This window comes from Impatiens glandulifera, chromosome 9 (assembly GCF_907164915.1).
Source record: "Impatiens glandulifera chromosome 9, dImpGla2.1, whole genome shotgun sequence".
Taxonomy (NCBI): domain Eukaryota; kingdom Viridiplantae; phylum Streptophyta; class Magnoliopsida; order Ericales; family Balsaminaceae; genus Impatiens; species Impatiens glandulifera.
The window spans coordinates 21,403,838-21,416,639 of NC_061870.1; the positions used below are offsets into that span (position 1 = coordinate 21,403,838).

At 40.2% G+C, this 12,802-nt stretch overlaps 1 protein-coding gene across 2 annotated transcripts; it reads left to right on the plus strand.

Moving 5' to 3' along the window:
• Positions 1-6,631: 6,631 nt before the first annotated feature.
• Positions 6,632-12,595, plus strand: LOC124915597 (alanine--tRNA ligase, chloroplastic/mitochondrial). 2 transcript variants are annotated; one of them, XM_047456352.1, is made up of 13 exons: positions 6,632-6,900; positions 7,134-7,253; positions 7,355-7,554; positions 7,823-8,001; positions 8,527-8,605; positions 8,795-8,929; positions 9,025-9,174; positions 9,554-9,664; positions 9,747-10,655; positions 10,811-11,083; positions 11,167-11,376; positions 11,900-12,057; positions 12,145-12,595. In XM_047456352.1, exons 1-13 carry the CDS (start codon positions 6,789-6,791, stop codon positions 12,479-12,481), a joined length of 2,973 nt encoding a protein of 990 aa, XP_047312308.1. In that variant the 5' UTR covers positions 6,632-6,788; the 3' UTR covers positions 12,482-12,595. The 2 variants fall into 2 exon arrangements, with proteins under 2 accessions (XP_047312308.1, XP_047312309.1); XM_047456353.1 differs by lacking the exons at positions 6,632-6,900; positions 7,134-7,253 and having other exon boundaries at positions 7,412-7,554; positions 7,795-8,001.
• Positions 12,596-12,802: the final 207 nt, after the last annotated feature.

The following is a 12,802-nucleotide window of genomic DNA, read 5'->3' on the forward strand; positions in this document are numbered from 1 at the left end:
TATTACTCCCAAATAAGTGAATCAAGTGGGGGCCCAAATGGACCTATTTGCTGGGTTTTTCCTCATTGACCAAGGAAAACAAAAAAACCCAACAAGATTGTGGGTTGACCCGCCCATAAACTTAAAACGGTTAAAAATAAAATTAAAAATGCTATACTTCTCAGACTATAACAAAATCATAATCTTATTAGCAATCCTACGTTGCTTTCACTTAAACTAAAACTTAAATGTTACAAGTAGAAATTGACATCAATTATTAATGCTTAACCTACTCTACTATTAAAATAATAATAATTAAATAAATAAATGAGAAAACTTACCCAAATCTATCTATATATATATATATATAATGATGCTTAATTTTTAAAGTGTCCGGATTGTCGGGTCGAGAGCTGTGGTTAATTTGGATATATGTGAGAGGAAATGGATACTTGGGTCAGATTGTGGGTTGACCCGCCCATAAACTTAAAACGGTTAAAAATAAAATTAAAAATGCTATAAGTATGGTTCGAACATGCAACCTAACAAAACAAGTACAACCTTTTAACCAACTAGGCTAATAACACTTTATATTTTAAATTCAACCCAAAATTTTATAAACGCGTGACATTTTAACAATATAAGTTCAATTTTTTAACTAACTAATCTATATATATATATAATGATGCTTAATTTTTAAAGTGTCCAGATTGCCGGGTCGAGAGCTGTGCTTAATTTGGATATATGTGAGAGTAAATGGATACTTGGGTCGGATTGTGGGTTGACCCGCCCATAAAAATTTTACAATAATATTTTTTTCACGGTTTTTTATATTATTATTACTCGTGCAAATTGTCACGGCCCAATCTTCCTGGCCCAAGAAGAGGGGGCGGCTTAAGCCCTCTTAAGCCCAATCCAAGGAAGATTCTAGACTAGAAGGAAGCTGGAAGGAAGTTCCTTGATTAGTGCTAATTGAGATATAAAAGGAATGACTTGATTAGGAATGTCCTTGATTGATATTTATAAGGAATCCCTAAATTAGTGCACAATCAATGTAACAGCTAGAATTAGCCCTATAAATACCCTTGATGTATTACATTGTAAATCACGAAGTATTTTTATCAATACATTACTTTCTCTCTCTAAAGTTTTTGTGTTTATTCGAGTGTTACTTTGAGAAAGGCTGACTAGTTATTCAATCTTACGAAGATCATAACTAGTGCCGCACGGATCGTTGGTGAAAAGTCCAAGCCCGTGACAATTGGTATCAGAGCTGAAATGACGAGGAGATCGGAAGAAACTTCAAAGGTCGTGGACGAAGTAGAGAATCTTCCCCACGGGACCGGAGAAGAGGGTAGGAACTCTCGCAAAGTTCAGGCAGGAGGAACCAAACCTACCAAGGAAAGAGAAAGATCAAGAGACGCTATCGTTGACATTATCGCCAGGTTGGAGAAGGTAGAACTCACCGTGGCGTACGGACAAGATAATGCCGGGGACCTAGAGGAACGCATTGCCGAGCTTGAGAAGGAGAGAGACGAGCTCCGAGGAGGAATGCAAGGTGCCCTAAATGAAGGCTTCTCCAAATGTCAAGAGCAAGCTCAGATCGTGGAGTAGACCCTCCTTGGCGAAATCAGTACCTTGACGGAGAAACTCGAGGTAATGACTTCTAAGTTACAAGCTACCGAACAGGATGTGGCGTTACTCAAGAAGGCGGTGGCGCAAGAGTGCGGGCGCGCGCCTGTAGGAGTCCCCAATCCGATAAGGATAGACGTTCCAAGGCCTAAAGCGTATTTAGGCGAGAGGAATGCGAAAGAGATCGACAACTTCCTATGGAGTCTGGACCAGTATTTCAAAGCACTCGGCCTAGTAGAAGAGGCGAGAAAGATAGATACTGCCACGACGTACCTGGAAGACACCGCGATGCTGTGGTGGAGGCGAAGGAGTAGCGACATTGAAAAAGGTACGTGTTCTATCAATACCTGGGGTGAATTCAAGGAGGAACTCAAGAGACAGTTCTATCCTGAAAACGCTATTCGAGAAGCAAGGGCCAAGTTGCGACGACTCTCACAAAGAGGGGGTATCAAGGAGTATGTCAAGGAGTTCATCGCTACTCTCCTTGAGATCCCTAACTACTCATACGATGAAGCCCTGTTCGCCTTCACTGATGGTCTACAAATGTGGGCGAAGCTGGAGTTAGAACGGCGTGGCGTCCAAGACCTGAGCTCCGCTATTGCAGTGGCCGAATCACTTGTCGAAATGAGAAGGCAAGACAATACAAAGTCGACCCACGACAAGAGTGACAAGGGGAAGAATAGTAGAGATCGTTTCTACAACAAGGAAGGCTCGTCGAAGTCCAACAAACCCAGTGGGGGAAGGGATCAGGACGAGAAAAGTGGGGAGAGACCCCGAATAAAATGCTTCTTTTGTGAAGGACCCCATAAGGAAAGGGATTGCCCTACGAAAGACAAATTATCCGCATTACTGGAGGAGCAAGAACGCCGTCAGGAAGACGCGCGATTGGGGTCACTACATCTCCTCAATTCCATTAAAGCCAAGTTCGAAGAACCAAAGTCCGTGAAGAAAGGACGATTGTTCGTAGAAACTAAAGTCGGGAACCACATTGTTAAAGCTTTGCTAGACACGGGAGCAAATAACAACTTCCTAGAGGCAAAAGATGCGGGAAGGTTGGTGATCGATTACACTAAAGAACAGGGGTGGCTTAAAGCGGTCAACTCAGCACCAAGTGCAACATACGGCGTTGCTCGTAACGTAAGGGTCAACTTGGGGGAGTGGACTGGAGTCCTCGATTTTTCCATTGTCGACATGGACGACCACAAAATGGTCATCGGCATAGAGTTTCTAGACAAGGTAAATGCTTTCCCACTACCTTTTGCAAATACTATGTGTATTCTGGAACCCGGCAATACTTGCATGATACCTTTAACAAGGGAAGGCAAGATAGAAGCAATGCAACTCTCTGCCATGCAACTCTCAAAAGGTATGAAGAAGGCCTGCCCAACATTCCTTGTTAGCCTGAAGGAAGATGGGAAAACCGTGTCCCAAGAGAAGACATCTCTAGAAGTCGCGAATGTTCTAGAGAAATTTCAAGATGTGATGCCCGCTGAGTTGCCGAAGAAACTACCGCCCAAGAGAGAGGTGGACCACAAAATAGAGTTACTCGAAGGTACTAAACCACCAGCGGCAGTCCCCTACCGCATGGCACCTCCCGAATTGGAGGAGCTGAGGAGACAATTGAAAGAGTTGTTAGACGCGGGCTATATCAAGCCGTCTAAAGCACCCTATGGAGCACCAGTACTTTTTCAAAAGAAGCATGACGGGTCGCTACGAATGTGCATCGATTACCGGGCACTCAACAAGTTGACAATAAAGAACAAGTACCCTATTCCACTGATTGCTGACTTGTTCGACCAACTTGGTGATGCGAAGTGGTTCACAAAGTTGGATCTGCGGTCGGGATACTACCAGGTGAGAATAGCGGAAGGAGACGAGCCCAAAACCGCATGTGTTACGAGGTATGGCTCTTTTGAGTTTCTAGTTATGCCTTTTGGTTTAACAAATGCTTATACCACATTCTGTACCTTGATGAATCGAGTATTCCAACCCTTCTTGGACAAGTTCGTTGTCGTGTACCTAGACGATATTGTGATATATAGCAGAACACTAGAGGATCATCTGCAACACCTGCAACAAGTTTTCCAGGTACTAAGGGAAAATGAACTATTTGTCAAGAAAGAGAAGTGTGAATTCGCAAGTCCAGAAGTGATGTTCTTGGGGCACATCGTAGGCAGGGGCCAACTCCGAATGGATAAGGCCAAAGTAAAAGCCATAGAAGATTGGGAGCCACCAAGGAAAGTTACCGAGTTAAGATCTTTCCTTGGCCTTGTCAACTACTATCGGAAATTCATAAAAGGGTACTCGTCCATCACAGCTTCGTTAACGGACCTATTAAAAAAGAATAAGTCGTGGAGTTGGGATACAAGATGCAATGAAGCGTTTGAGAAGTTAAAAGAGGCAGCGATGGAAGAACCCGTATTAGTACTACCGAATCACACCAAGGCTTACGAGATCCACACGGATGCCTCAGATTTTTCCCTTGGTGGAGTGTTGATGCAAGAGGGCCACCCGGTCGCCTATGAGAGTCGCAAGCTCAATGACGCTGAACGTCGGTACACGGTTCAAGAAAAGGAGATGACTGCGGTTGTCCATTGTTTGCGCACATGGAGACACTACTTGCTCGGGTCTAAGTTCGTCGTGAAGACCGACAACGTAGCGACAAGTTACTTCCTCACACAGAGGAAGCTGACCCCAAAACAAGCAAGGTGGCAAGCTTTTCTTGCAGAGTTCGACTTCGTTATGGAGTACAAACCAGGGAAAGCAAACTTGGTAGCTGATGCCTTGAGTAGAAGAGCAGAGTTAGCTGCCATCACGAGTCCTGACTTTCCTTTGATAGATCAAATCAAAGAAGGAATTGAGCACGATCCGCAAGCCAAGAATATAAAGGAATTAGCGAAGAAAGGGAAGACTCGCCAATTTTGGCTAAGGGATGGAGTGCTCGTCACAAAAGGAGAAAGAGTCTATGTACCAAAATGGGAAGGATTGAGAAGATCCATCCTGAAGGAGTGCCACGACTTAAGATGGGCTGGGCATCCAGGTATTCATCGCACATTGGCGCTTGTGGAACGTGGGTACTATTGGCCCCAAATGAGAGACAACATTGAAGTCTATGTTAAGACATGTCTTGTATGTCAACAAGATAAGGTGGATCAACACAAGACTCCGGGGTTGTTGGAGCCTTTGCCAATCCCAGAGAGACCTTGGGAAAGTATTTCCATGGACTTCATCACATGCCTACCAAAGTCGGATGGATGTAGCAACATCATGGTCGTAGTGGATCGATTTAGCAAATACGGAATATTCATTCCCATGATCACAAAGTTCTCAGCCGAAGATGCTGCCAACTCGTTCTTCAAACATGTGATGAAATATTGGGGCATTCCAAAATCCATTGTGAGCGATCGAGATACTCGCTTCACTGGAAGATTTTGGATGGAGATGTTCAAACTTATGGGTTCCGAACTCAACTTCTCAACTAGTTTTCACCCACAAACCGACGGACAAACAGAAAGGGTGAACGCATTGCTTTAGTTGTTCTTAAGGCACTATGTAAGCGCCAATCAGAAGGACTGGACAAAGTTGTTGGACATAGCTCAATTTTCATACAACCTGCAGAAAAGTGAGTCAACAGGAGGGAGTCCCTTTGAGATCGCTACAGGCCAACAACCTTTAACACCACACACTTTGGCGATGGGTTACAAAGGCCCAAGCCCCACGGCCTTTAAATTCGCAAAAGGGTGGCATGAAGAGGCCGACATAGTACGAGCTCACCTTGCCAAAGCCGCCAAACGAATGAAGAAATGGGCAGACACGAAGAGAAGACACTTGGAGTTCGAAGAAGGAGACCAAGTGATGGTAAAACTCCTCCTCCATCAAGGGAGACGATTTTCCAAGGTCCACAAGGGGCTTGTAAGGCGATACGAAGGCCCTTTCCTCGTAGAGAAGCGAGTAGGAAAAGTGGCCTACTGCCTAAAGCTACCCTCACATTTGGAGATGCATCCCGTATTCCACGTAAGTTTACTTAAAACTTATCATGAAGATAAAGAAGATCCTAGTAGACACGATTCAAAGAGAGCTCCCACAGCAATCACAATCGTACCCGAAAGAGAAGCCGAAGAGATACTGGCACATCGGGCGATACCAAGAAGGGGTACCCATCAAAGTTACGTCGAATATTTCTTCAAGTGGAAGGGGTTACCAGAAAGCGAGGCAAGTTGGGAAAATGAATTAGTGTTATGGAACTTCAAAGACATCATCCAGGCCTACAAGGAAGATGCGACGAGGACGTCGCCAGATTGAGTGGGGGAGAATGTCACGGCCCAATCTTCCTGGCCCAAGAAGAGGAGGAGGCTTAAGCCCTCTTAAGCCCAACCCAAGGAAGATTCTAGACTAGAAGGAAGCTGGAAGGAAGTTCCTTGATTAGTGCTAATTGAGATATAAAAGGAATGGCTTGATTAGGAATGTCCTTGATTGATATTTATAAGGAATCCCTAAATTAGTGCACAATCAATGCAACAGCTAGAATTAGCCCTATAAATACCCTTGATGTATTACATTGTAAATCACGAAGTATTTTTATCAATACATTACTTTCTCTCTCTAAAGTTCTTGTGTTTATTCGAGTGTTACTTTGAGAAAGGCTGACTAGCTATTCAATCTTACGAAGATCATAACTAGTGCCGCACGGATCGTTGGTGAAAAGACCAAGCCCGTGACAAAATGCACGAGATATATGCTAGTAGACTGATAAAACTACAATGTCTAACAAATTCACTTTGACAATCAATGCATCTCTTTAGCAATATATATAACCTAAGACAATTCAATTTGATCCACTTTCAAACATGCAATTTAGTAGGATCTGGTTTTCAAATAAGATCACCCATTTATAAAAATAAAACACCATTGCTGAATCAATTGAAAAAGATGAATCTTGTTATTCAATAATAGCTTTGTGGTGAATTCAAAAATACAAATCGAGATAAGGAAGTTAACCCAATTTCCCAAACAGTCTTCTTTACGGATTTAAAACCGCAAAACTAGAATATGTGGAGGGTGGACATCCCACAAAGCTTATCCCCCTCTCCCGCCTCCATCTGAAGTGTGCGATTCCGCGAGCTTGAACTCTATTAGTCACCGGAGTTGAAGAGAAAGAGAACCCATCGCCGGTTTCAATGGCCGGTGTGAAGTTCCCCATCTCTCTTGGCTGCAGCCATGCTGGGAAACCTCTGACTCGATCTATTACTTCAAGAACACAACCAAAATGCAGTCTTTCTGTTTCGAACGGTAATTTCTCCAGAAAATTCATTCCTTATCCCACGTTTGCTTCATTTCGTTACCAAATCACCATTTTTATGTTCAATTTTTCTTTGCAACGAGTTCCTTTGTTTGTCCATCCGATATTGTTGATATACCCATCTAATATCTTAATCCAGCTGTTTCTAAAGTTCTTATCGTTGTTTTATATGTTTTCCTCTTCAAATTCATTTTTCTTATCTGGGTTTCTCGAACTGACACAGGTTGCAGGAAACATCCATGGCTTATCATTCGAAATAGACACCTAATTCGTAGCTTTTATTCCAAACATTGCACTACAAAGGGTTGGCAAAAATTACATTTGAGGGCAGAAAATTTAAGAGGTATGTATACCTAGTTAGCTTTTTATAATGAGAAGATTATGGAATCCCAAGGATGTGTTTTCTTCAAGGTTATAATCTGGGTCTGCATCTATTTTTTACAGCATCAATGACTGAAGAAATAACCGAGGAAAAGCCCAAGGATGTCTCCACAAGTGGGGATTCTATTCGTCAACGATTTCTCGATTTTTATGCTTCACGTGGCCATAAAGTCCTCCCTAGTTCGTCCCTTGTGCCAGATGATCCAACCGTGCTTCTCACTATTGCTGGGATGCTTCAATTCAAACCTATATTTCTTGGAAAGGTAAAAAAATCAGATATTGGCAGTTGTCAACAAATTCAAGCTAGAGATTATTGTAAATGGATTTGCTAGAATGGAGCATGAACATGATCATCTGAGGACCTTTTCGCTCTTTTGGGATAGATTGTTGGAAAGAAAGTGATACTTGATATCCTTTACCTTCTTTTTGATGACAATATTCATATGTTACTAATCCTCATACATTGTTACCTGTCTTGGAACTTTCTTCTGTTCTTGAAACAGGTCTGAACAACATTAACATCCTGTTTAGGTCCCCAGGCAAGTACCTTCTGCTACAACAGCTCAAAGATGCATAAGGACAAATGATATTGAGAATGTTGGTCGAACATCTCGTCATCACACATTCTTTGAGATGCTTGGGAATTTCAGTTTTGGAGATTATTTCAAGAAGGAAGCGATTAAATGGGCATGGGAGCTGGCAATCAAAGAGTATGTGTTTATATCTTTTACCATTTCAAGTAAAAGATATGGGATAAAGAGCTGGCAACCAAAGAGTATTTTGGTTGATTATGGGATAAGGGGTTATTTGGATTAAATCCACATGACCCTTCATCAAACAAGGCCTAGATTATTTCCAGATAACCCTACATCAAACAAGCTAGCTCTAAATCATTTTAGATGTTAGATTATGCCTATAAAGTCTCATAACAAAGTCCTAAATGGTTTAACAAAACAGTGAACGAGACTAATAAGAAACAAAGTATAAACTAGATAATGGCTCAAGTAAAATCCATTGGTTGCAATAAATGTTTAATGCTAAAGTTTTGGTTCTCTGTTTTTGTGGAAGGAATTCGTTATGTAGATCTTATTTTGGTTGTTTTGTCGTATTAATGTTTTTAATTTATCATAACCTACATCTGGCTTGATGTGGAGACATTTCCCCCCTCCCTTTTGAATAATTGTTGTATTGCAAGTAGTCACTTTTTCATTCTTATAACACATTCATTGTGACAGGTTTGGTTTACCAGCCGATAGATTATGGATTAGTGTGTTTGAAGATGATGATGAAACATTTTCCATATGGCACGATGAGGTAGCTCAATATCTTATAACATTTAAGTTTTGTTTCCCCTCCACATATGTATGTGATCTCTCTATTCGCATGCATATATCAATAACATTTTGGACATTGTATTATATGATTCACAATTATTTATCAGAAAAGTTAATAGTGAAGCAAAACCTTGCATTGATCTTATGAATATGCTTTGTCTTTTCTCAGGTGGGTGTCCCTGTGGAGCGTATAAAGAGGATGGGTGAAGAGGACAACTTTTGGAATAGTGGCGTGACCGGTCCCTGTGGTCCATGCTCTGAAATTTATTATGATTTTCAGCCTGAGAGAGGCTATTCCAATATTGTGTGTATCATTCTCACTATTTTTATTTATTTTATCTGAGGCCAGATTTTATCATAAGAGTCCTGAATTACCCCATTGATCAATTTATTTTGCAGGATTTAGGAGATGATACTAGGTTTATTGAGTTTTACAACCTTGTTTTCATGCAATACAACAAAACAGAAGATGGTTTACTTCAGCCATTAAAACAGAAGAATATAGATACTGGGTTAGGCTTAGAACGAATGGCTCGCATCCTTCAGAAGGTATTTTGTTTTAAGGATAAAAGTTCATTTCGCTTCCTGAACTTGAATGAAAGGATCATTTTGCTTCCTCAACTTGTGTAGCGCCCGATTTGTTTCTTGTACTTCTAAAAATGGTTCAAATTACTTCCTGTAGTCAATTTTTGGTTAAGTTCTTAAATCCTCTCTTACATAATTTTCTGCAACTCATTACAATCATTTGGTTAAAATATATTTTGTCTTTCTTAAATGCATATCAAGGCATTTTACAGAGTTAACAAAAGAAGTAATTTGAGACGTTTTAAAAAGTTCAGCAAGCAAAACGAACATCTTTTTGTCATTTCTTTTGCTAAAACATAACACGCGAGGAAGTGACTAATTCCATTCGACATTCATGTTTCAGGTTCCTAATAACTATGAGACGGACTTAATATTTCCAATCATCGAGAAGGCCTCCAAGTTGGCAAATGTCTCGTATTTCCATTCAGATGATTCAGTGAAATTGAACCTTAAGGTTTAGTAAAATTTGGTAATGCCCTTCATATCTATTGTTGATTCTCTCCTACCTGATATTGTTTTTCCCTTTTTCACTTTAGATTATTGGCGACCATCTACGTGCAATAGTTTATCTCCTGTCTGACGGAGTTGTCCCATCCAACATTGGGAGAGGTTATGTGGTTAGACGTCTCATCAGAAGGGCTGTTCGTTGTGGGAGATTACTTGGTATTAAGGGAGATGGTCAGGGTGATCTAAAAGGAGCTTTTTTACCAATAATTGCAGAAAAAGTAATAGATATGAGCATTTACATTGATTCAGATGTGAAAACAAGATCATCTAGTGTTCTTGACAAGTTGAAGAGAGAAGAGCTACAGTTTGTAGAGACACTTGAGAGAGGGGAGAAACTGCTTGCACAAATGATAGACGAGGCACTTTTAAGTTCTAAGGAGGAGACTCCGTGCTTGTCTGGTAAAGATGCGTTTTTGTTGTACGATACTTATGGCTTTCCTGTTGAGATTACACAAGAAGTTGCCGATGAACGAGGTGTTGGCATTGATATGAATGGTTTTGATATCGAAATGGAAAGCCAAAGACGTCAATCTCAGGCTGCTCATACTGCAGTTAAGCTTGTGGTTGGAGACGTTTCTGATCTGACTGAAAATATAGGTGATACTGAGTTTATAGGTTATGACTCGCTTTCTTCCAGGGCTATAATCGAGGGTCTTTTGGTCAATGGAAAGTCGGTACTGCAGGTCTCGGAAGGAAGCGAGGTGGAAGTTTTGTTGGACAGGACACCCTTCTATGCAGAATCTGGCGGTCAAATTGGCGATAACGGTTTTCTTGTTATTTCGGGTGGAAACCAGAAGAAAGCTGTTGTTGAGATTAAAGATGTGCAGAAATCGTTGGGGAATATTTTTGTTCATAAGGGCACTATCAAGGAGGGTACTCTGGAGGTCGGAAGAGAAATCGAAGCTGCTGTTGATGCTAAGCTAAGGCAACGCGCTAAAGTATGACTTCTTTTTGAGAAAATGAAATTATTTTTTTTTATTAAAATTGGCACAATAAATGTTTCTAAAACACTTATAGTTACATCCACAATGATTTTGTATTTTTGCCCTTGGTTCTCAGTTTCATTTACAATCATTTTTCTTATTATCTGTAGGTTCATCATACAGCAACTCATTTACTTCAAGCTGCACTTAAGAAGGTAATTGGCCACGAGACATCACAAGCTGGATCATTGGTCGCTTTCGATCGTCTCAGGTTTGATTTCAATTACCATAGATCATTGACGGAAAATGAGCTCAATGAAATCGAAGGATTAATCAATACATGGATTGAGGACGCCACAATCTTAAAAACCAAAGTGATGTCACTAACCGAGGCTAAAAATTCTGGAGCAATTGCCATGTTTGGTGAAAAATATGGAGAAGAGGTAAGTTAATTTACTGTGTAAAACAAATTCGATTTTCGTTCTGTTTTTATCTTCGGTTTATTAAGTCAATTTTCATGCCATAGGTGAGAGTTGTGGAGGTTCCAGGGGTGTCGATGGAACTGTGTGGAGGCACTCACGTTCAAAACACGTCAGAGATTCGAGGATTCAGAATAATTTCTGAACAGGGAGTCGCCTCGGGTGTTAGGCGTATTGAGGCTGTTGCTGGTGAAGCTTTTATTGAATATATTCTTGCGAGAGATAACTACATGAAGCAGCTTTGTTCCACACTCAAAGTATGGCCCTGTTTCATGTCTTCTTCAATCAAATCGTCAACCAAAATAAGAAACTAATCTTATTTTATTTTTCTAAAATTTTAAATAAGTTTGATCTGGGTTACTTAAATTTAATCCTACTATTAGTCACCCATAATGATATCATTCAAATCATCAATTAAAATACATTTTGTTTCTTTTTAAAAATAAATTAGTTTTTCATATATTCTAATATCTCTGTAGTATTTTTTTTATCCAAATAACCCACTTTTTCATAACCTGGTGAACAAGGTTATTTTAATAACTCCACTATGACTTTTCACACAAATAACTCTCAAATAATCCAATTTTCAATAGCATGCCCAGCTGATGTAAATAATCTCAAATAATAACTTTTTCACCAAATCTTTTTTTTCAAATAACCCTTAATAAAAAAAAAGCTCTATGTTTCGTTAGCAACGAGTCATTTAGAAAAACTGGTAGTTGAGATTGAAAAAGTGAAGGCTAGTATTATGTTTGTTCATGTGCTGTTGTGTGACAATAGGTGAAAGCTGAAGAAGTTACCTCTAGAGTAGACAATCTTCTGGAGGAGTTACGAATGACGAGAAACGAAGTCTCGTCTGCTCGTGCTAAGGCAGCAGTTTACAAGGCACTGAATATGGCAAACAAGACCTTTTCTGTTGGAACATCAATAAACGTCAGGCATGTGTGTCTGTCTGTCGTATAACATGTTGGTTTTGTCAGTTTAGAGTTTTCTTAGATTAATTTATGACAATTTTCTTTGTATAGGGTTCTTGTTGAATCGATGGATGACATTGATGCTGATTCACTGAAGAGTGCGGCTGAATATTTAGTGGAGACGATTGAAGACCCTGCTGCTATTGTTTTGGGCTCTTGTCCAGGAGATGGAAAGGTGAGTTTAGTGGCTGCTTTCTCTCCATCGGTTGTGGACATGGGAATTCAAGCAGGAAAGTTCATCGGTCCTATAGCAAAGTTGTGTGGAGGAGGCGGAGGCGGGAGGCCTAATTTTGCTCAGGCAGGCGGAAAAAAACCAGAGAATTTGATGGGTGCCCTCGAGAAAGCTAGAGAAGAGCTTGTTTCAATCATATCAGACAAGACAAGATGAAAAATGGTATGCTTCTATTTGTGTTAGGAAAGGAAATGAAACCATATTTGGTTCGGGACATCACCCTGTTATGACCATGACCATATCAGATTTATCGATATTGATTATTAGACGCATACATGTCTCAAATAAAACGGAAAACCGGTCTTAAGACCCTGCAAATGAGAACATTCGGCTCAAAGACCCTAACTGAGAACACTTTTTAGATTTGGATTAAGATGAAAAATGCCCAATAAATTTCTGAACATGTGATTAGTTAAGTCTATTTTTGTATAGAAATAAAATATTTTTAAATAAATTTATATATATATATATATATAT

Excerpts from the sequence above, each read along its gene's own strand:
- LOC124915597 (XM_047456352.1), top strand. The coding sequence starts at position 6,789 with ATGGCCGGTGTGAAGTTCCCCATCTCTCTTGGCTGCAGCCATGCTGGG. Across the intron at positions 6,901-7,133 it reads CAGTCTTTCTGTTTCGAACG|GTTGCAGGAAACATCCATGG; the intron begins GTAATTTCTCCA and ends GAACTGACACAG. Across the intron at positions 11,377-11,899 it reads AGCTTTGTTCCACACTCAAA|GTGAAAGCTGAAGAAGTTAC; the intron begins GTATGGCCCTGT and ends GTGTGACAATAG.